This window comes from Diospyros lotus, chromosome 11 (genome assembly GCF_014633365.1).
Source record: "Diospyros lotus cultivar Yz01 chromosome 11, ASM1463336v1, whole genome shotgun sequence".
In the NCBI taxonomy this organism is placed as follows: domain Eukaryota; kingdom Viridiplantae; phylum Streptophyta; class Magnoliopsida; order Ericales; family Ebenaceae; genus Diospyros; species Diospyros lotus.
Genome location: NC_068348.1, coordinates 5,210,263 through 5,234,097, shown reverse-complemented (window position 1 = coordinate 5,234,097; position 23,835 = coordinate 5,210,263). Strand labels below are relative to the sequence as shown.

The window sequence follows — 23,835 nt, the reverse complement described above, 5'->3', positions numbered from 1 at the left end:
AATTAGGGCAGCAAAACATGGGACAGCCATGGAAAAGAAGGTAAAAATGGTGTAAAAGAAAGAATGAGAATAGAGAGTGTAGAAATTAGAATCTAGGGTTAAAAATATGAATATAAGGTATTTATAAGTGCAAACCTATGTAATTAGGGTTTTCGACTTGGATTATCTTTTAATGGGTAATCTTAGCTCAATATAGGCTTTGCTGGGCTTGACTCAGGTTTTTGTACTGGACCTGACTTGGGCTCTCTTCTAAATAAAATTACCATCAATTAATAGAATATAATTTTGTTATTTTAAAATTAAGTCAATAAGGTTGAAACCCTAGATAAGAAGAAGATAAAAATATAAACTAGATTTGAATTGAAACACTTGAACATTCATCAAACTCGAATAAAGAAGATACTCTAAACTTGCGTTTGTTAGAATCTAAATGAAACCCAGCAATCAGACTGAAATTTAAGAAGGAAAACAAGAAATATCAAATTTAGATTTGGTTGAATCGAGATCTAAGTTTATTTTAAATTGTGGGGGTTTATGTAGAAGAAATATGCATTTTATAATAAGATAAAAGTTCATCGACACCTAACCAAAAACAGAAATGCCCATTTTGTTTTTATAAAAATGGTATTATAATTTGATTAGGAAGGCTGTAAAACAAATCTCATCAAGTTTGGAAGAGGCATTGCAATGGAGAATATTCCTGCGATAATGAAGCTTTCGGCTTTATTAAGGAAGCTGATTCAAGTTGAAATTTCTGCACCCACATCTCACATCATGATGTGCCAAAGCATCCCAACATTATCAAACCATCACAAATGTTTCTTCTGCAGTTCTGCTTGCATCATCAGTCGTGTGCCTATATATAGAATAAACGTCATTGAAGATATGGTTGCCGTCTACTGTCTGCTGTTCACTGTCTACAGAGGATTGGATACTTATTTTTTATAGTGTTTGCTTTGTTTGATTCAAAATTCAAATCGAATGGTTGGTCAAATGGGTAAAAATTATATAAAAATTGATTTTATTTATTAAAATTAAGATTTATGATGAAAAATATAAAATGTGTTTTTTAAAATTGTTGAGTTTTTTACTATGAACGTTTTGATGATTACTGTTTTATGTCAAAACTTTAATGTTCTCGTATGTTATGTTCTTATAGGTCTGATAATATGTTTTATATATGTGAAAGTTATTTTATCATTTACGATATGTTAAATTTTCATATTTCCTAAGATGTTAAGGTTGTGCTGATAATCTTAATATGTTAATACGTTTTATCTACTTGTATTAAAATTATTTTTATGCCTTATATGTTAATGTGCTTTGTATTGATAGGTTTATATGTTTGTTTGTACTACATATGCTCTCATATTTGATCTGTTAAGATTGAGAACCTCAATATGTTGTTCTAGGATTTCAAGAAATATTCTAAATATCCATAATACATAAGTGTCATGCATAAATGTCATGTGAATCTCATGATACTTAGAGTAAGTTTAAGATTAAAAAATATCTTAAGAGTTATGTTAAAGTATTTCTCAAATCCATGAGCAATGTGTTTTATTTGATGTTTAAGTGTCAAATATTAAATCTCTTGAGTAAATATTTATATACTGAGGGCAGGATCCTAAGTTCTAATTCATATAATTAAATTGCCCATTTGATATTTAAGTATCAAATTCTTAAGATTCTCAATATTCTAAAATTAAATGGAAAAATACTTGAAGAACTTATTAAATGTTTGTTGCTTGGTAAGGAAAATCATTCAAATATTTAAAAGAATTTAAAACTTATTGAATTTATTCGGGTGATGTTTATTCCTTCACTCAATCAAAGTTGTTAAATGTTTTAAAGTGATAATGTTTTGAATTTAAAATGTGTAATATTCATATATGTGTACGATGCTTTGAGAGTTTATATAGAACATAAATCATACATATTTTGTTTCAATAGAATAATAAGTCATTTGACTCATGTGTGTTTTATGTATGTGTGTAAATGTGAATGAATAGTTATTCAGATAATTGTTGTAATATCCCATATTTTCGTAAGGTTATCATGTATTTTAATTGAGTTTAAAATATCGAAAAATGGCTTGATAGTAAAATAAATCGTCGAATCAACTGCAGGGAGTGCCTTGGAGAGTGAATGTCTAGAGAAAATGACATGGTCTCGATAAGCGTTCCGAGATAAGATTTATGGAATTAAAAGAAATCAGAATTGAGACGATTTTTGATACAGCTAAAATACAACTGTAATTGAGGCTGAAAAATCGAATCATCGTAGGGGACTTCCGGAAAGTCAACGGAATCTTGAAAGGGCTTCGGTTTTTTGAAAGGATCAACCCTGCGGTGATTTTGGGATGAATCAATAGCCCGGTGAGGACACTGGCGCGGAATCGATATTTATCGATTATTAATTTTGGAGATTGGGTGGCTTGATGGTATTAAATGAAAGCCTTAGAGGGCCTAACTGCAATTCGAGAAAGTTTCTAGTGTAATTAGGATTAATTATGAGGATTAATTGTGTATTTTTTATAATTATATTAGTGTAAAATATATAAAATATATATATATATATGTAGAGTCCCGCTATTCGTATATAAGGAGAGTTACAGATTATGTTATAGGGCCGAGATATCGCGATAAATTAGCGATATATCGAGTGTAAAGCAAATCAATTTATCGCGATATCTCGCCATCTAAATGAAAGAAAGAGAGAGGGAGAGAGACGGGACAAAGCCCTTTCCCAAAACCCTTTCTCTCTCAATCGACGAAGACCACCGGTGACCAATTGACCACCAGCGAAGCCACCATTCTCCACCGGCGATTGAGAAAGTGGGAGAAGAAACAACACATCGACTCATCGAGTTCTTCGGTCCCTCTAAATGAAGAAGAGATTTGGAGAGAAAGAAACAGTGAGAGAAGATGAATTTGCTAGGGCTTGTGTCGCCCATGGATTTGGTAGCGTGGAGAGGACTCGTCTTCACAGCGTTCATCCTCAACTTTGTCTTCACCTGCTAGTTCCTCCTCTTCCAGCCACTCGTCTCTGCCCTAGGTAACACTTCGACGTTTTGTTTTTCTTCAACATCCAATCTATTCTTCTTATATTTCACACTAATTTCGCGCCTCTACATGTGTTCATAATGTGCGTACATGTTGTGTGTTGAAAGAATAAAAATTCTTTCATGTTCCAGGAGAGTTTTGTAAATGCCGCACCAAACTTAGTTTAATAATTTAATGTTCTGGAAAAATCTATGGAGTATTCCAAATGAAATTGTGTATATGTATATGCGTGTGTTGAAAGAATAAAAATTCTTTCATGTTCAGGAGAGTTTTGTAAATGCCGCAGCAAACTTATTTTAATTTAATGTTCTGGGAAAATCTATGAATGGGCAGTTTACTATGCAGGGTGAATTGGTGCTTTCTATGTTAAAAGAATGGGCAGTTTACAAATGCGAAGTATGTGGATCATTTGCTTTTGTATTGTAATGTAACTTGTGACATTTGGATCCTTATTTACTCTCATTTGAATGTGTGATGGTTTACAAGTGTGTATTGAAACTTGATTTTGGTTTTGCACTTGATTTTGTATTTTGCTAATTTCGGAACTGACCCATCACTCGCAATTGGAGCAACCAACAACATCCGGCATTTAAGATGGTCGACAAAGGTTAGAAATGTTATCTTAATGAACATGTGATTATCTTCTATGTGTAATTGATGTTATTTCTTTCAAAATTGATTTGTTTATGAAGGAAATGAAAATGTTGAAATTGAGGATGATGAACTTTTGGGAGAAGCTGATAATGTGATAATAAGAGAGGATATGAACACATTGGATGATGAATTGTTAGGAGAAGATGGTCCATTTGTGCCTAAGGTTGGGATGAAGTTCAATAATGAAAATGCAGTATTCAATTTTTACAAATCATATGCTTATGAGATAGGCTTCCCAGTTAGGAAAAGGAACTCAAAGAAGGGTGACGATGGGGTTGTAAAGTATGTGACATTCACGTGTAGTCGAGAAGGTCGAAGAAGTAGCACTGCAAGCACTTCTTTGAAACCTCAACTAATGACTCAAATAGGGTGTAAAGCTAGGGTGTCAGCATGTTTAATGACTTGTGGGGTGTGGCGGATTAACTCTGTCATTCTTGAACATAATCATCTAATAAGTCCTTCAAAATCTAGGTTGTATCGATGCAATCGAGAACTTAGTGCACATGTGAAACGTAGGCTTGAAGTAAATGATGTTGCTGGGATTCCATTGTACAAAAGTTTTAACTCAGCAGTTGTTGAGGCAGGGGGATATGACCAAATGACTTGCGTCGAAAAAGATTGTAGAAATTACATTGAAAAAGTCAGGCGGTTAAGACTCGGGGAAGGAGATGCTGTTGCAATACAAGCATACTTCTTGAGAATGCAAATTCAATGCCCTGGTTTTTATTTCAGTATTGATTTAGATGATGAGGCTCGATTGAAGAACGTGTTCTGGGCAGATAATAGGTGCAGGGAAGCCTATAAGGAGTTTGGCAATGTAGTCACATTTGATACCACATATCTTACGAATAAGTATGACATGCCGTTCGCCCCTTTTGTTGGTGTTAATCATCATGGCCAATCGACACTGCTTGGATGTGGTTTAGTGTCAAACGAGGACACTGAGACTTTTGTTTGGCTCTTTAAGACATGGCTCCAGTGCATGCATGGTCAAGCTCCCACTGGCATAATAGCAGACCAAGATAGGGCAATGCAAAATGCAATTCAGATAGTTTTTCCAAACACTAAGCATAGATGGTGTTTGTGGCATATTCTTAAAAAGTTACCAGAAAAATTTGGGAACCATGTTCATAAGGGTTCTATACATTCAGCAATCCACGATGTAGTCTATGAATCCCAAACTCCCGAAGAATTTGAACAGGGCTAGACTTCAATGATTAATATGTACACATTGCATGAGAACGAATGGTTGGCAGGACTTTATATAGAAAGAAATCGTTAGGTGCCATGTTTTTTGAAGACAAGTTTCTAGGCAGGGATGTCGACAACTCAAAGGAGCGAGAGTATGAATGCATTCTTCGACAGGTATGTTAACTCAAGGACTTCATTGAAACAATTTGTTGAACAGTATGAACGGGCATTGAAGAGCCAAGTGGAAAAGGAGTTTCAAGCAGATTTTAGGTCATTTTCTCAAATGGTCCCATGTGCATCTAGGTACGAAATGGAGAAACAACTTTAGTCAGTCTACACTGAAAGGAAAGCAAGATCGCTACGGGGTAAACAACGTAGTTCAAAATTTTGAACTTACCCTGATCCCGGCGATTGGATCAACGTCGAAATAAAATCATTCACAAACAAATAAATAAATCTAACCTTTAGATTATCGAGTCGTTCGCGGATTTGAGCCGTCCAAGCGTCCGGCCTCTAACTCGTGATATGCGGCACGCGTCCGTTGGCAAGGAGAGTGGAATAGGAGTGCTAGCTCCTTCTCCTTTGCGCGGCTTGTGTATGACTGTAAAAGAACACCCACGTTTCAAATCGATGCCAAAAGAAACGGGGAAGAGTGAACGGTAATACGTTTTTCAACTCTTGAAAAACGACACCAAAAACCACTTCAATAATGGGCAACCTATAAAAGGATATTTATAATGAAATATCCTAGGGTTTCTAAAACCCTAATGGATTGGGATAGCCCATTAATTCTAATTTAATTAGAATCTTAAGTGGGCTTATTCTAGTCCAACTAGAAATATAATTAAATGGCCCAATCCTTTTATAAGTTAAATAAAATATTATGGCCCAAATCTAATTCAAGCTCAAATATATTTTATTTAATATTTGGCCCAAATCTAATTTGGTCCAAATATAATATTTAATATTTGGCCCAAATCTAATTTAGTCCAAATATAATATTTATTTTAATATTTGGCCCAAATCCAATTTAATCTAAATATAATATTTAATTTAATATTTGGCCCAAATCTAATTTAGTCCAAATATTAACTTAAGCCCAAAAATATTTTATTTCCTATTTGCTACTCCAACAAATAGAAAATCATTAAATTAGAAACTTCTTCCTAATTTAATCAATTGCCATTTTTAGAAAACTCTTTTCATTATGACGACTCCTCGTCATATCAACGTCATTACGTCTATTTGTTCTTTTTCCGTGAGAACCTACGACGGCACAACTTCTTGCCGAAGTGTTCCACTTAACCATACGTCCACTCTCCTGGTTTAAGCCAGGGACCGTGGCTATTGCGTATGACTCATTAGGTTTCCGAATATGTTGGCAATGTGTCGGTACGAACACATAAGACAAGATTGGTCTCTAGCAAGGCATCATGCCTACCCAATTATTCAGAAGGATTCATAATCCGCAAATAACCTTTCACGAGCATGGTTACCGTGTAATACGATCCTCTCGTCAATGTATCTTATGTGATCTCAAGTATGGCGATGTGTTGCTTGATAACGATCACATGAGTTTTCTTCGGTCTTTCGGATATCTTCACTTAATAGAAAGTGAATCAATAACTCCTTATTGATCTCTTTCACCATGGCCATGGATTTAAAGTGAATATCCACCGAAGGCACCTTAGATACATCATCCTCTATCAAGGGATAGACGAGTCCCATCTTGGCTATGCACCCATCTCCATAAGCCTCATGATATACCCAACGATCGCACTCGTGCAGCCTTTGTCTAGGCCCATCGAAACGATGTCAAAGCATACCGGTCTTCTTATGAGATGACCGTGACAACCTCAGGTCCAAGGATTAGTTACACCCATCTCGTATGAGAATTCCATCAACATATAACCAAAATGGATTCTCATGGCGAGTCATGTCTAGTGACACGTTCTCCAACATTGGTCACCTATGTACTTGTCTAGGCATCTCCATGCCTATGGGTGTGAGACCCCCATTGCTATCACATAGCAAAAACATAGCACATACAAGTCTTACCGCAATTGTCAATGTCCATTCTTGACATTGCTACGACTTGGGACGTTTAATGATGTCTAGAAACTGCGATGCATCATCTCACATCTTTATAGATTATTCATAGTATACATCATATGGACTTCTATCTAGTTTCATTTGGTTATTACAATAATAACAAGAAACTAATAGAATGACTTCTTGTGAATTTGAATAACTCCTTATTCAAATAATAACATGATTACAATTGTCAGTGTACAACATGCCCAATCTGATTGGGTCTAGAGCACCTACACTAACATACACAATATCAAAATTTAGGGAATGTCAAGAAGAGTTCATCGGAATGATGTATTGTCAGGTTATATCCACTGATGAGGGTGTTATGGTGGCAAGATATGACGTCCAAGAGGCTGTCATGTTCGACGGAGGGAGGAGGAAGAAAGTATTTATAATTTCATTTCAGAGAGAGGATTGTCATATTGTTTGCAGTGTCATTTGTTTGAGTTTAGGGGAATATTATGCAGACATGCTATCTCAATTTTGGTACGCAATGATGTCACTACGCTTCCTAAGATGTACATATTGAGGAGATGGCGGAAAGATGTGAGAAGAGCCCATTCGAGTGTTGCAGTCAACTACGATGGTTGGGTCAGTACTCCCGATCAAAGAAGATATGATGAAATGCGTAAAACATTTGACAAGGTCGCAGACTTGGCAGCAAATAGTGAATCACGAACTCGGACAGTTATGGAGTGGATTGAATTTCAAATGAATGACTTATCAAAAGTAGGAACAAGTTGTGGGAGTAATGTCCCGTCCCAACAAAGTGTTCAAGTTGCATCCGAAAGTGGGGAACAAAAAAATACTGGCAGTGGGAACATTCAAGATCCGAACTATGCGCGTCGCAAGGGAGCACCAAGGAAAAATTGCATAAAAGGCTCATTAGAACGAACTTCAAAGAAATCTAAGGTCGGTTTCGAAAAATTTTGTTTAAAATGTGGACTCATTTAACTTTTATAAATTGTTTAAAAGATTGGTCATTTTTACAATTGGATGTGTTTTTTTTTAACTATTTTGCTATTCATCTAACTCATTATTTGTTATTTTGTACAGGTAGGTTCAAAACCAACAAAATGCAAAAACTTGAGCCAAACTGCATCACAAGAGGGACCGGTCAACAGTCACATTACTTGAGCCAAACTGCATCCATGGTTACTCTGCTCTCTTTTTCACAACAGCTAAAGCTAATGGTAAAACTATACGAAAGATACAAATATTAGCATATACAACACATAAATATAATTTTTGTGGTTTATGTTACTTATTTATGTGCAGGGTGTTCAATTAACAAATGTGCAGGGTGTTCAATCAACAAATTGGAGTCATGCTTACGAAATGAGTTTGACACCTACAGCAGGGATTAGTCAACCTTTGGTTCCAAATTTTTTGCCACTTCAACGTCCCATTACGGGAGAAGCTGGTGGATTAGTAGACGAGTCTAATAGTAACGAAGTGTTACGTAGGAGCTAATGACAAGTGTTTCTTTGTTATTTGTAGTTCTTTCTCGATCTGTTATTTGGAGCTCTTGTGAACCTGTTTCTTAGCATTGCAATAGATGTGCCCATGTAGATTTCATAACTTTATTTTCTTCACAGATTTTTGCTAGAACTATGATATTATCCTAATCCATGTCGATTGTTTACTAGCAGCCACACCTAGTGGGATTAATTCTACGGATCGTCGGAGAAGGCAAGGAGCCAGAGCGGCTTAGAAAGCATCTGAAATGGTTCTCAGACACTAAACAGGGGAAAGATTGGTTCTCAGCTGGTACATGGCTTCCTCCTCCTTCTGCTGCTGAAGCGAGTGAACTGAACTAATCTCATATTTGCCATTGTGTTGTTTGCATTTATATAGCTAGAGAGATTGTAAAATGTATATGATTGGGATATGTTTTATATACTTTGTGATCACTGCATGCCTTAGTGAAATGCTATATATGACTTGGACTACCCTATAATTTGCATACAATGTTCATATATAGAGTTGAAGGTTCCACAGACGAAATGCCCCATGAAACTTGGAAGTGAAAGCTGCCTTTGACATCAATGCCACGGAAAGTTGACTGCAACTCATCTCTTGTATTTTAGTAGTGATTGATGATGTCATTATCTAATCATTTTGTATTAAAAATATTGAGAAGCTGATGTATTTTTTAGATCTAAATTGGGAGGGAGTGAATCTCAATCTCAATATGAATGTTTCTAATAATTATTATGTAACGAAATAATGGCTTCAATCATTTATATATAGAATCCCATTGTCATTTATATAGCTTCTTTGATATCCAGCATCAAAACGTCTTATTCTTTCTACTTTTAAGCCCGAAGCATACATATTTCACGGGAATTCTCCACACAATTTTGCAATATTCTCATCGGATGGTTTAAGTGAAGCCCGCTTAAGTTTCCTTCTTGTTCTTGTACCTGACATAATAATGCTAACAGGCCATCTCAAAGTTTGAACAAACAACTGAAATAACGCAGAACTAAGTTCCATTTGCCCATTAGATACATTCCAGCCCAGAAAAATTGTTCACAAAATATAGATTTGCTCCAGCACTTCTCACTTGAAAATGTTCACAAAATATAGATTTGCTCAAGCTTAAAAAACAGCTAAAAGAAATTGTTCTCAAATACAACTAAAAAAAATTACTACTACATTCGCATATATAAATATAGTTCTCAAATGTCAACCACAATATTCATGCCAACCCCTTTCCTTTACCATGTTCATTCGCATTTCCTTTTCCCTTGCGCACTGTTACATTCACTGAAATCTCCATGTCATCTTTTCATATATTTGAGCTAGTGTTTGGAACATGCGAGAGAACTCTTCCGCGGGAAAATTGGTAGTAGACTTCTCCGAAGCACTGCCACTCGATTCACCTTCTTCAACCCACTTCCAAAATCCACATTTAATACTACAAATATTGAACAACCTTCCTTTATTTATGGACTCTTTTTCCACCTCAAAACATTTTACAATGCCTTGTTTACACGATGGGCATGGCTGCTTTGTTGGACATGCCATAAAGTAGTGCCCCCGTTGTCTACAGCTATGACATATTCTTGCATTTCGTCCCGTCATTGTAACACTATGAATTAAAAATTACACTTCAATTAATAACAACAAAAGGAAAAGAAGATTCATAATAACAAGACTTCTATAGAAAGACCATGTTACACATTTCCTCTCGATCGCAAATATAAGTTATTACTATATCAAACATATATTCACAAAATATACCAATAGTTGAAGACTTGAACTAATCATGTTTGTCTTCATGTCATCTCCACTTGTCCATATCATGTCCCTGTCCTAAATCCATTTCCATACTTCTTCATCTCATCTAATTAGGATATTCGAATTTGGTTCTCTATAAGAATCTTTGCTCTATCCACTTTTTAGGTCATTCAAAAATATAGGATTCACTACCAACAGAGAAGTACCAGAAGAAATCAATAAATAAATAAACAATAACTCAGTTAATGCCAGGGATAAGTTCATGTTAAACCCACAGATGAGCAAAAAATATGTTAAACTCTCTTCATAACTTGCAAGTAGAAACTTCAATATCAGTTGGGTGGGACATGCACATATATACACACACATATATTAAGCATCAAACTGTTCCAAATATCACCAACCATACGAAATGAGGGAATGCCAGTATGGAACCCTAACCATACCAAATGATGGCAGTCTATCCATACTGAGATGAACAGCGACCTTGATGATCACGGTCGCTGGATGATCACGAGAGAATAGGAAGACCAGGCTAATATAAAATTTCTAATTTTCAATTAACAAGTGACAAAACACAATGCGCTAAACATTCGCCTTTCAAGAATGTGCCTACTACATACCAGGAGCGTTGGCCAAAGGGTGGGCGGGACTTGGGTGCGACTGTCTGCTGTAGGGGTTGTGGGTTTCATTTTGTGGATTTGTGGGTTTCTGGGCGGCGGGTGGGGGACGGGTGGCCGGACCCCTTCCCTGACGGTCGTCAAAGCGATCGAAAGAGAAAGAGTGAAATGATGGTGAAGCCGACGGTGTTAGGAGACGGAGAGGTGTCATGAAATGGAGAGGCGAATGGGGCTAACAATGTCTGCGAAAGGGAGAGAGAGAGAGAGTCGCGTGTCCGAGGGTTGTTCGGACGGTGGGGCAACGGTTATTAGCGCACAAGCAAGACAGGGATGGTCATGAGCGCACAGCCGGAGGGTTAGGGTCCTTGGGTGCCTGCGAGAGGGAGAGCCAGAGAGAGACAAAGGGAAAGAGAGAGAGGGGCTGGGTCTTTTGGGATTGGGGCATTTGGGTAATTTTTCATAAGGATTAAATGGTCATTTTAACGCCCCTGTAAAAGAATCTGCAAGAGCCTTCTGTACAAATAGCTTTTCCCATATATGTATTATATGTGAAAGCGCGTAATGGAGGCGTGGGAAGTAATTCAGAAGCATGTTGGAATTGGTTCTCCACTTGAGAGCCTTGGGCAGATAATTGTCGAGAAAATGTGAGAGATGCTTCGCCTATAAATGGAGAAGGCAGAAATGGAAATGAAAATGAGGGAATTGAGAGCGAAGCCGAGAAAGAGAGGGAGGGAGATGGCCGAATTCGGCCATTGCTGTAGCAGCTACAAGGTGTTGTCGCAGCCGAGAGAAGTAGGGGCGATGGTGGCCGGTTGTAGCATGTGCAAGTTGGGCCCAGAAGGCGCTCGGGAGCGGTAACGATGGCCGAAGACACCGCCATGGCAGTCGCGAAGCTGCTGTTGCAGCTGCCATGGAAGCTCGTCAATGAACTGGTCGGCGAGTAGGGGAAGCCGCGGAGCTGCAACGAAGGCCGTGGCAGTGCGAGAGTTCGTGCGGTGTGGCAATGGAGGCCGGTGGATGCCAGCAGCAGCCGACGACATTGTTGTTCACGGTGGAGCAGTAGCTAGTGGCTATGCGGGTGGCTCGCGGCTGTGCATGGTGGAGCGCGAACGACCGACGACTGCAGGAATGGCCAAGACGACGGCCGGTGGAACCAGGCCAGGCGGCGGCCTTGCGTTGCAGGCTGTCCGCGCATAAGCAACGTGAAGAAGAAGAAGAAGAAGAAGTAGGAGGAGGAGGAGGAGGATGAGGAAAAGGAAGAAAAGAAAAAGAAAAGAAGAAAAAGGAAAGGGAAAAAAAGAAAATGGGAAAAAATAGAGAAAAGTCTCAAAAAATTATAGAAAAATAGGAAATAGTGTTGTATTAATATTTCGGAGATTTTGGTAAGAAAAACTGTTTGGGCATGCATTTTGAGGTCGGGCGCGAAAATTGAGATGGTGCACGAAAATCAAGGCAGTGTGTGAAAATCGAAGTTGTGCACAAAAATTGTGGTGATGCATGAGAATCAAGGTGGTGCACGAGAATTGGTGCGTGGGAATCAAGGATTTGCAAGCATTTCGAGGTCAAGGCACGCTTATCAAGGAGGCTTTAAAAGCTAAGCCTAGGTAAGTTTTGGAATATTTAATATTCTCATAAAAGTATTTTATGATTTTCTATGGATAAATATTGTGTGGAACATTTAAGTAGATATTTATTTTAGAATATTAGAGAGGAAAATGAGAGAATAATGCAAGGAAATTAGGGAAAAATAGGTTTTGATGTTTATTGGAATAAAATGATGAATAGGGTACTTTGATGATTTAGGTGAAGTGATTTGTGCGCGAATCGAGATCGGGCACGCTATTCTATGCATTTTGGAATTTGTTAAAGACAAGCATTCCACTCTCTCTTATCTTTATTTCCATTAGCTACCTTTCTTACTTCTCTAATGCCAGACGATAGCATGTGATAGATGCTTCCATTCTCAGATTGGGTTTATCTTCCTTACTGTCGTTCGACTATTTCGTTATTGTTACCTCCTTATTTTGATGTTGACCGGATGGGTGTTGAACTGGAGGTTTCATTTGGGGATTTTAGGCTTGACGTTTTCTAGTGTTCTCCATGTTGGTTAGGTCAATTTGAGATGGTGAGCCTACTCTTGAGAATGGTTTATTTTCCTTCCTCTGGTGTTGCTTTGGAGGTTGTATTTTGAGTTTCTAGATAAGCTTGTTATACGAGGGATTATTGAGGACATTCTCACGGTAAGCTTGATAGTTGAGGATTTATGTGGGGTTTAATTCACTGTGAGATTCCAGATGGTATCATTTAAGGATTTAGTTGTTTCCTTAATATGATGTTGAATTACTGGAGGTTTCCCTTGGTTATTTCCTTACCATGTGTTGATTTAGAGGTTATAGTTGGAGTTTTTAGATAAGCTTGTATATGAGGATTTATTGAGGATCACTGTAAGCTTATTATTGAGGATGTATGTGAGGATTTACTCATTGTGAGTCATTGATGGTTTTTATTATAAGCTTGTCTATTGCTAGTTTCTCAATTTTCCTTACTATGAGATTTTAGACGTATATTTTGAGGACTTTAGGTTCTTTATTGGAGGATTATAGGCTTGACTTTTTTCTTACCGTATGTGATTTACTGGTAGTTATAAGTCGGACTTCTCGCATAATCTTGTTGTTTGAGGATTTGTTCTGTTGAGTTGCAGACGCTTTCATTAGAGGATTATAGGCCTGTTTCTGGTTAGTTTCTCCATCTTGGTTAGATTCTTACCAGATGGTGGGTTTTTTCTTGTGAGCTTTGAAGGGCTCGGTTCTCCCTTCTATTTTGTTGTTGGAATGAAACTAGGAACCTGTGGGTAGGTTCTTGTTAGAGGTTGTTGTGGCCGAGAGTAGTTGCATGTGTTTTTTTTATTACCAATATTTTGTCAGTTCATATGCATGCATGGGTTTGGGATATGCATATGGGGGTTTCATGTGACTGGTGTGCTTGGCCATGGGCATATTGTTGTATATTTGTTTTTCCTTCGGAGCGAGCAAGGCATGATGCATGGCTTATGGGGGCTATGCATCATCGTCTGTGCTCATTATGCCTCTGCATTACATGAGCACTGCATTGTATGTGATTTCCTATATGGACGAGCAGGGCTTGATGCATGGCTTATGGGGGCTATGTATCATCGTTTATGCTTATTATGCCACTGTATTATATCTATGCATTGCATGATTACTGGCGCCGTGTGTGTGCGTTGTGATGTTTTTTGGACGTTCTAGAGTGCCGCGCGAGCTTTGGCTCCAGTTATAGCTTCAGCTCTAATTACAGCTTCGGCTCTAATTATAGCTTCGACTTTAGTTACAGCTTCGGCTCCAGTTTCAACTTCGGCTCTAGTTGTAGAGACGAGTGTGGGTCGTTCCCACTCGAGTGAGCTTCGGCTCGAGTTACAGGTTCAGTTGCCTTTCAGGGCAACAACATGTTTGTGATAGGGACTTGGGTGCCGTGTGTCTTATGTGGGCTCCAAGGACTAGTATGTGCATATTTTATTATGCTGCAGTTTTGTATAACTGTCATGTGATTCATGGACATGTGATGTATGGTTGGTTGTTATGCTCGGCATGAGTTAAGCACTTGGGTGCGAGTTATCTTTAGCTTCCATACTCTTATTAGCCTTTTATTTCTTATATGCTTGTTGAGTCTTGTGACTCACTCTTGCTTCTATTTATTCCAGGTAAGGGCAAAGTTAAGTAAGGGGGCAATGCTAGCAGTCCTTGAGGTATCCCGATAAGTTGTGTATAGGGCACTCTTAGTAGATCATGGCTTGGTGTGTATCTTATGATTTTGTGCCCTAGATGTTTAGCACTTGAGTGCTTGGCACGGTCTTGTATCTGTATATGTATATACCATGTAACCTTGTGACCGATTATCTTTTGTATGTATGCCTAGGATGTGAGTATTTCTTCTGTTGTCATCTCTTCTGTGTGAGTTCAGGTGATTCTAGTTGAGCATGCATGGCAGGTTAGGGTGGTTTTATTGTCCATTTTCCTTTCCATTTGTGGGCTCCTGTTTGGGTTCTTTGGCTTGGTCGGGGTATTCGGGCGGGGGTCTCACAATTGTATTTTTATAAAATATGTTGTGTTGTGTGTGCTAAGTAGAATAATCTTACTTTGACCAAGAACGAAATATTTTCAGATGAATAATAGGTAGAATACTCAAATTTGCTGGTAAAATTTCATGATATGAGCATATCTCATTATATTGATCAATTAAAGCTTTTTATACAATCAAGTGAATGTGATTGGAAAGTTAGTTTTAACCAACTTTCACAAACAATACTTGTGTATTAAATGTCATAAATGTTTGAGCATAATGTGTTATATGTTAAGTCATATATTAGGCTTTGATGTTTTGATGATGATATTCAAAATAATATATTAAAGATGAAGGTTGATAGAGTTTTAATTAAGGTATAGAATTATCTTTGATGTAGTCTCATGATAAGTTATGGTTGTTGATTAGTCTGATATTGGAAATGTTCTAGGGCCATTTTGCAATTTGAAAAAATATTGGAAACTCATTTTCGATTTAAAAGGAGCTTTTAAAAATAATTTTTTTTGTAGATAAAACGTTTTTGCTAACATTTTTTGTTTGTAGATATATATATATATATATAGTCGAGGTAGTGGAGTAGGTTGACTTGTTTCGAACCACTATAAATTTTATGTGCCGTCAATTTTATATTGTTTTGCTTTTGATTTTCACATTTCAAGTATTTTCAATTTAGATTCATAGCATTGTTTTCAAACTACGAAAAGAGCAAAAAATAGTTTTTATATAAAACTTATATGAAAATCATTTGTTTTGAAACAGCCAATTCACGCTTTTTTTGAGTGTACACTCATATTTTATATTTTCAATTTTAATATGTTTAAAATTATTATATATATTAATTTAATCATTTAACATAATATAATATATGTATATATAACAAAGAAAAAGACCAAATTAGGTTTACCCAAACAAACTGCTGCTAAATTCAAAACATAAATTAAAAATTAAAATTAAAATTAAATAACAATTAATAAAAATTAAATAAATAACAATTTTAAAAATAAAAATAAATATTAAATAAATAATAATTTAAAAAGAAATTTAAAAAAATATATAAAATCTTCTTTTTATTTTTTAATCAATTAATTTATTTAATTTAATTCAATTAAATTATTTTTATTTTATTCCATTATTCTTTTAAAAATAATCAATCAATTTATTTTTTTCAATTTATAGTAAAGAATATAAATTATAATTCTGGAAAATAGTAGTTGTATATTAGTATATAATTTATATGCGTCAAGATTTAATAACAAGGCTTCGCAGCTCAGCGGGTTTCGCTCGTGTATGCGCACAAGGGAAGTTCTAGGATCGAGTTTGGGGAAGGGGAAGGATATTTCCAGCATACCACGTGGTGCGCGGACATGCGGCCACGTGGCGTAGGGGGGCTAGACATGCTTGTGCACGCAGAAGTCCAGGCTGGTGGGCGGATAGGGCCGTGCGCACGAGGTTATAGAAATTCAATTTTTTTTGAATTTCAAAATTTTTTGATTTTTTGTAGTGGTTTTTAAACCGCTGCTAAAATTTAATATTTTTGAATTTTTGTAGCAGTTTTTGAACCGCCGCTAAAATTTAATATTTCAGAATTTTTTGCGGCGGTTTTGAAACCGTCGCAAAAAATATAACTTAGCAGCGATTATTTCAGCGGTTGCTGAAAACCGTCGCTAAATGTATCGTGACGGCTGATATAGTGGCAGTTTTCAAAATCGCCGCTAAATTACTTAGCGGCGGTTTTTTTGTAGTGAGGAAAGAAATGAAAAAAGAGACCATGCCTACAATCACCACCCACTGTCGCCGTTTCTGCAAGCCTCCATCCAAGGTTGTACTGTTGCCAGCTACTATCGTTCGCCATTATCACACACCTCCTACCTCTCTAAAGCTAGTTATTGCGCTATTGTCGTCGCATAACTATGTACCTTTTGTCACTGCACACATCTCTTCTTTATTAATTATTTTCTTAATTACCATACTAATATTTGATTCTATTGTTATTGTTGTTATGCAATATCTTTTCTTTTGCAGTTGATTAATTTTTTCTACATTGATTAATTTCAGCATTGGTTATTGTTTAGTTAAGTTCAGTTTTGCAATTGATTAATTTTTGCTCCAAAATTCATAGTATGAACCATCAAAATAAGGTGCCATATCTATAGGATAACCTTCCTTAGACATGGAAACTGATAAGGAAAAATACCCTCAGATCTATAATTACTCCAATACCCTGGGAATATAGCCATTGGCAGTAGTGACACGTGCCCACTAAGGAGCCACTCCCTTGACGTCACCCTACTTAAGCCTAGAGATGACACGTGGTAGATGCACCTCACCATACAAGTTAACCAGTTGCTCAACGAAGATTCTCTGGATTCCTCGAGGTCAACCATCACATCGAGAATCATGGAGATGGGAACTACCCCGAACTCCTCGAAAACGATTATGGAATCCATATCGGCAAGATCCCAGCTCTGTGAGGAACGGGATAGGGATCCCGACAATTTGGAAAAGAATCCTTATCTTAGCAGAAGGATAAAAAGGAGAGGACTAGCAACGGGTAAGGGGATCCAATCTTTTCTTTCTCTAAGTTCAAAATCGCACTTTTTCAGCTCGTGATATTTTAGCTAATCTGACTTGAACATCGGAGTGATCCCGGGGGAGCAAGTCCCCGACTCCATTGCATATACCTAGTTCGAGGCAGAAGAAGGTGATCGGCCTCCGCATCATCAATTGGGGCCCACAGTAGGGCCCGTGTCCTTTTCTTCTTGTCTTTTTAGAGCAAGCTACCTTCATGTTCGAGTTATCTTTCCGTCTCGATGGTAACTAGAAGGCATCAATCTCGGGCTGCCGGTGGTAACCCTGCCCTGGAGCCGAGCCAGAACAATCCCCTGAGAAGCCCACAAGGGAGGGACTATAGCCCAGATAACCCTCATCCCCCACCTGATCGGGTCATGCTTTTGGAGAATTAGGTCTAGTGCTTGACGGAGCTGCTTACTGGCTTTTTGGACCACAAGCACCAATAGGGCCATCATTCTCAAGAAGGAGGGAGGCAAGATCCCCCGCTGGATGAAGGATCTTGTCCACGTGAGGCGGATCCTCGGGGATGCGGTCGGGAAGATGGGCAGGGAAAGGTCGAAGAGTCTTCCAGCATGTCGTACGTGCAACAACAACAGGAAATGAGGTTGCGTCAGCTGGAGAAGGAGATTATAGCCTTGAAGCCAAAGCAAGGAGAGTCTCAGGGGACGATGGTGAATCAACCTCTTAGTCTGGAGATTATGGCTATGGTATTGCCAAAACGTCTCTACATTTCAGCTATCAAGCCCTACGCGGGGACTACCGACCCAATGGATCATCTAGATCTTTTTACTTCCCATATGGCGGTACAAGATGCATTCGATGTAATGTGGTGCAGAGTCTTCCTGGCAACGTTGGAGGGGCACGCACGAACTTGGTATTCAAATCTGGCCCATTACTCAATAGCCAACTTTGCCCAGCTTCGGGGTAGTTTTCTAGCTCACTTTGTGCCTCTTTGGAGGCATTGAAGGTCATCTATGACCCTCGTTAGCTTGAAGCAGAACCAGGGCAAATCTTTGAAGGATTGTGTCTCGCGTTTCAATATGAAAGCCTTAAGCATTGAGAACTTCAACCATAATGTTGCTATGGTGGCGTTCCGGAATGCCTTAAGGCCTGGTCCCTTCGCACAGTCGTTAGCCAAACCTCCCCCGCTTACGTTTACAGATATCTTAGGTCGGGCAACGAAGTATATTAATGCTGAGGATGTAACACTCCGCCTCACGCGGGCGCGTCACTATAAGGCAATTTCCGAGAATCTTATTTTTTTCAAGTCTAACACGCGGTATCAAGAACAATCTTCACATGCAGAAAACATGCCCAACACATACGATAGTCGGCATCCGCGATGATTTCAAGAACAATTGTCACATGTAGATTAGATCCCGAAAACCCCAGTCTTGCCCGTTTAACTAACAAGATCAATACTTTTAAACTAAATGAGATTTAGTACAATGCAGCGGATACATTAACATCAAAACACCATGGTCTACCATGAGTTTCATACAAGGTGTATTCACACTGAAATAAGTATTACAAGACTATCAAATGATAACAACATTATCATACAACCGTTCATACATATATCAAAATAAATACTAACGCCTCCAAAATGTTACAACGACCATGAAACCAAACACCATTGGCCCTCAACTGGCCATGTCCTCGCCCTCGCAGCAGTCCTTGGCCGAAACATTGAATGTTCTAGGGGTATAACCTAGGTTAGACGATAAAACATCTAAGTGACGGCATGAAACAATTTATCGAATGCATGAAAGAAATACGAGCATGGCATATACAGACAACAACGACATGCAACATGTCTAACTTGAGAAATCTCCCTGACATACTCAATCTCCCATGGAAAATCTATTCCACACACATTTGGGGTTGACCTTGCCACGACATACTTAATCCCTGAGTGCCTTACCGTGTCACTCGATCACTTGGATTAACCTTGCCCCATTCTCAAGTAGACCCTATCCTGTCCCCCATGGACATAATAACGACACGAAAACCAATACCCTGATGATTTGAAAAATCACACACTATGCACCGACTCATTTATAATTAAAAGCAATTGATGCAATGTACCACATGTTCAATATGCATACGATGCCATAAGTATGTAAGTAAAACTCCTATGCATAACACCCCGAGTTCTGGAGGGTATAATTGCTCACTTGAACTAGTTCAAACACATGCATCCTAAGCTTGGGAGGGTAAAACCGCTCACTTGAACTCACTACACGCACACCAAAACATTTCCAAGCAAGGGTAAGACTGGAATCAAACCACTTACCTTAATTTAAAAAAGATCGATTTTCACCTCGAAATGGGTGCTATGTCTCAAAAAATGTACAATCCTTCTCCTTAAAATCTAGTCGTCCCCTATTTACCACTATGACTTGAGAAATCAATATTTCTATTTTTTCCCATAATTTCCTCAATTTTTCCTTTTTTCTTTTTCCTATTTTTCAAACATTTCTTCCCCTCGGAAATTCTTAATAAATACCAAACACCTAATTTTTCCAAATATTTTTGCATAAACCCTCCTAAAATAATTTTACAAAAATTATAAAATTAATTTCGAAGCCTGGATGTACCTTACACGCCCTCATGCGATAAGCATGTGGGTTGCGACTGAAGTCTGCGCGTGGTCTTCCCCGGTTGTCTTCTCCAACGACAGCACTGGCGACGACCTCCAACGGCCAAACAAGCTACAAGGTCTTGAAGCTCTTGGAGAGGCAACCTCAATGGCACCCTCATACGGCCGAAACAGTCGCTGAAAAATGCCTTAAATGGTAGTTGCAGGTATCGATCTGGCCACACCCGATTTTCCGACGAGCTTCACAAAACCCCAATAAACTTATACCAAACTCTCCCAAATTCTCTAGAAGAGCTCCCCAACATTCAAAGAACAAAACCCTCTTATCCATGAGACTTGATTCAAGCAAAAATGTGAGAAATTTATTTGATTTCTGCTTTTGAACTCTCACATTCAACCCCTATTTATACCCATTTTCGACGTCGATTTTCGCCAAATCTTGATTGATCTTATCCCCTTATCCCCAAATCTAGCCTTTAATCCCATCGAATAACCCTAAATCATGAGATATGGCCTTCAAAAAATCCAGCTGAATCAGCGATCACTTCCGCCATTAAAACCGGTCAAATCTCAACTTCTTCCGACCTATAGCAAGCCCCACTCGCTTCATCATCACCTAGAGGCTACTCTGAAGCCTCCAAGCGACCTTCCAAACACCTAGAGGCGGCTGGTCGGCGGCCATGTGAGGCAGTCGCGTTCACACCTTGAAACTCCCATTTTTTGCACTTTAGCCCCTAAGCATTTTCGAATTGCATTTTCTCCCTATCCTTAATACCCCTAGATTTTCTAACACTTCCACTACTGTCCCTAAGTTCCAAATTATTCATTTCCCTCAAGAATTTCTAAAAAAGTCATCGATTCGACCTCTCTCGGGTAGTTTACAAAATTTGCCCTTTTGCCCGGATGCCCCTAATAGCGTGTTTTCGATCTCAAACCTTCGCGAATCTCTTAGTTTTGTCAAATATCACTTATTTGGGAAATTTTTCCTTCATTTACTTTCTTTGACATCGACCCTTGCCTTTTGTTTATGTTTTGGGTATTGCACTTTTGCCCGAAACTATTATAAATTTTATTTTGACCCCGTAATTTTTGAAAATACTCTTGATATTAAATACTGGGTATTATATCCTCCCCCTCTAAAAAGGAATTTCGTCCCCAAAATCACTAACTCTAAGAATTAAACAAATGCGGATAAGAAATTTTCATCTCTTCTTCGCGTTCCTAGGTGGCTTTTTCTTCGTCATGGTTACTCCACAACACTTTTATTAACGGAATAACCTTGTTTCTTAAGACCTGATCCCTTTGATCTAAGATTCGAACTGGCTCTTTAGGGTAAGTGAAATCATTTCGTATCTCGATGGTCTCATTTCGAAGAACTTGAGTAGGATCCGACTCATGTTTTCGCAGTAGGATCCGGCTCATGTTGCCTTTTGCTCAATAACATCTTGGGTCCTTTTCCTCTAGCGGCTGGCCAGGTTAAATACATTATAGCAGCCATAGATTATTTCATGAAATGGATTGAAGCGGAACCAGTGGCCTCCCTTACTGCTCTACGAGTAAAGAAATTTCTATGGAAGAATGTAGTGTGTCGATTCGAAATCCCTCGGGTCCTAATTTCAGATAACGACACTCAGTTCACTGACCGATCGGTGCAGGAATGGAGCTAGGAGCTGGGAATAAGGCAACATTTCACTTTGGTGGCCCATCCATAGGCCAACGCCAAATTGAGCTCGCTAACCGAACCATTTTGCATGGTCCAAAGGCCCACATGGATAAAGCAGATGGAAGCTGGGTGGATGAATTACCAAGTATCTTGTGGTCTTACTGAACCACGGTGAAGGTATCTACGGGCGAGACTCCATTCAGCCTATGTTACGATTCGGAAGCTTTGATCCCAGTTGAGATAGGTGTGCCAACCCTCAAAGTGGAGCTTTTCATCCCAGAGTCCAATGAGCACACTGTAAGAAACAACTTAGATCTTGTAACACCTCGCCTCGCCAGGCATGTCACTATAAAGGTATTTTCGGGAATACTTTTTTTTTTTTTTTAAGTTCATCACGCGCGGTGATTTCAAGAACAATCTTCACATGTAGATAACGAATCCCGAGAACCCCAGTCTTGTCCGTTTAACTAACAAGATCAATAATTTTAACAACTAAACGAGACATATTATAACGCAGCAGATACATTAACATCAAAATACCGTGGCCTACCACAAGTTCATACAAGGTGTTTCTACACCGAAACACTTATTACAAAACTACCCAATGATAACAATATTATCACACTACCGTTCATACACAACCAAAATACATACTAGAGCTTCCAAAATGATACAATGACTAGCAAGCTAAACACCATTAGTCTTAACTGGCCACGTCCTCGCCCTTGCAGCAGTCCTTGGCTGGAACGTTTGAATGTTCCAAGGGCATAACCTATATTAGATGATAAAACATCTAAGTGATGGCATGAAATAGTTTACATAATGCATGAAAGACATACGAGCATGGCATATATAGACAAACGACAACATGCAACAAGTCTATCTTAAGAAATCTCCCTAACGTACTCAACCTCTCGTGGAAAATTCATTCCACACACTATTGGGGTTGACCTTGCCGCGACATACTTAATCCTCGAGTACCCTACCATGTCACTCGTTCACCAAGATTAACCTTATCCCATTCTCAAGAAGACCCCATCCCATCCCATATGGACCCAACAACGACACGAAAACCAACACCCTGATGATATGAAAATCACACGCCATGCACTGACTCTTTTGTAAGAAAAACAGTTGATGCAATATGCCACATGTTCAATATGCAAAAGATGCTACAAGTACATAAGAGAAACGCCTTTGCAAAACAACCCAAGTTCTAGAGGGTGTAACCGCTCACTAAAACTGGTTCAACCACGAATATCCTAAGTTCGGGAGGGTAAACCCGCTCGCTTGAACCCACTATACACACACCAAGATATTTTCAAGACAAGGTAAAGCTAGAATCAAACCACTCACCTGAACGTATTCGTATTGCCTCGATCCTCGTGTATTACCTCGATTTGCGTGTCAAATCACAAACACCTGAATTTATTCTCAACCTTAACCCAAGATATTCCCTGAACACCATATTTAATTAAGGAAGCATCAAAATCCATTTTCCTCATTTTTTCTATAATTTCCTTTATTTTCTCCCAATTTTCACCTCGATAATTCAAAATAATTATTTCCTCAATCATTTTCCCAAATATTTCAACACAATAAATCCTAAAATAAATCAATAAAAATTCTGCAATTCAAATTACCAAAAGCCCCTGCTCATGCTCCCTCACGTGCTTGGCGCGTGTATGAGAGTGAAGGTTGGCGCGTGTAGCCACACGCCACCATCTTCTTCCTTTTTTCAGTCGCCGACGGGTGCTCCAATGGCCACGAAAATGGTACCCCCTTGAAGCCCACGTTTAATCGATCCTATTAGCACCAGTTTCAGGCCGAAAGGCCATCGAAAAATGCCTCAAAAGTCAAGTTACAGGTCGTAGTAGACGGTCCACCTTGCTTCCTCCGGCCAACTTCGAATAGCCTTTAAACGCACACCAAAATGCTTCAAAATGCTCCCAATCTCTTCTCCTTGATTCAAGGATCAAAAGCCCCTTAACAAAACTCCCAAAATCATCTAAAAACACAACCGATTTGATG

The 23,835-nt window shown here is 38.5% G+C and overlaps 1 protein-coding gene across 1 annotated transcript; it reads left to right on the top strand.

Annotated features, from left to right (window-relative positions):
- Positions 1–3,659: 3,659 nt before the first annotated feature.
- LOC127813489 (protein FAR-RED IMPAIRED RESPONSE 1-like) lies at positions 3,660–4,926 on the top strand. Its single transcript, XM_052354490.1, has 3 exons — positions 3,660–3,672; positions 3,758–4,001; positions 4,191–4,926. The coding sequence occupies exons 1-3, from the start codon at positions 3,660–3,662 to the stop codon at positions 4,924–4,926; spliced, it is 993 nt and encodes a 330-aa protein (XP_052210450.1).
- The last annotated feature ends 18,909 nt before the right edge of the window (positions 4,927–23,835 follow it).

Bases quoted from the DNA above. Each gene is read 5' to 3' on its own strand.
- LOC127813489 (XM_052354490.1), top strand. The intron at 4,002-4,190 runs GTATGTGACATT...TTCAAAATCTAG, and splicing joins GGTGACGATGGGGTTGTAAA to GTTGTATCGATGCAATCGAG.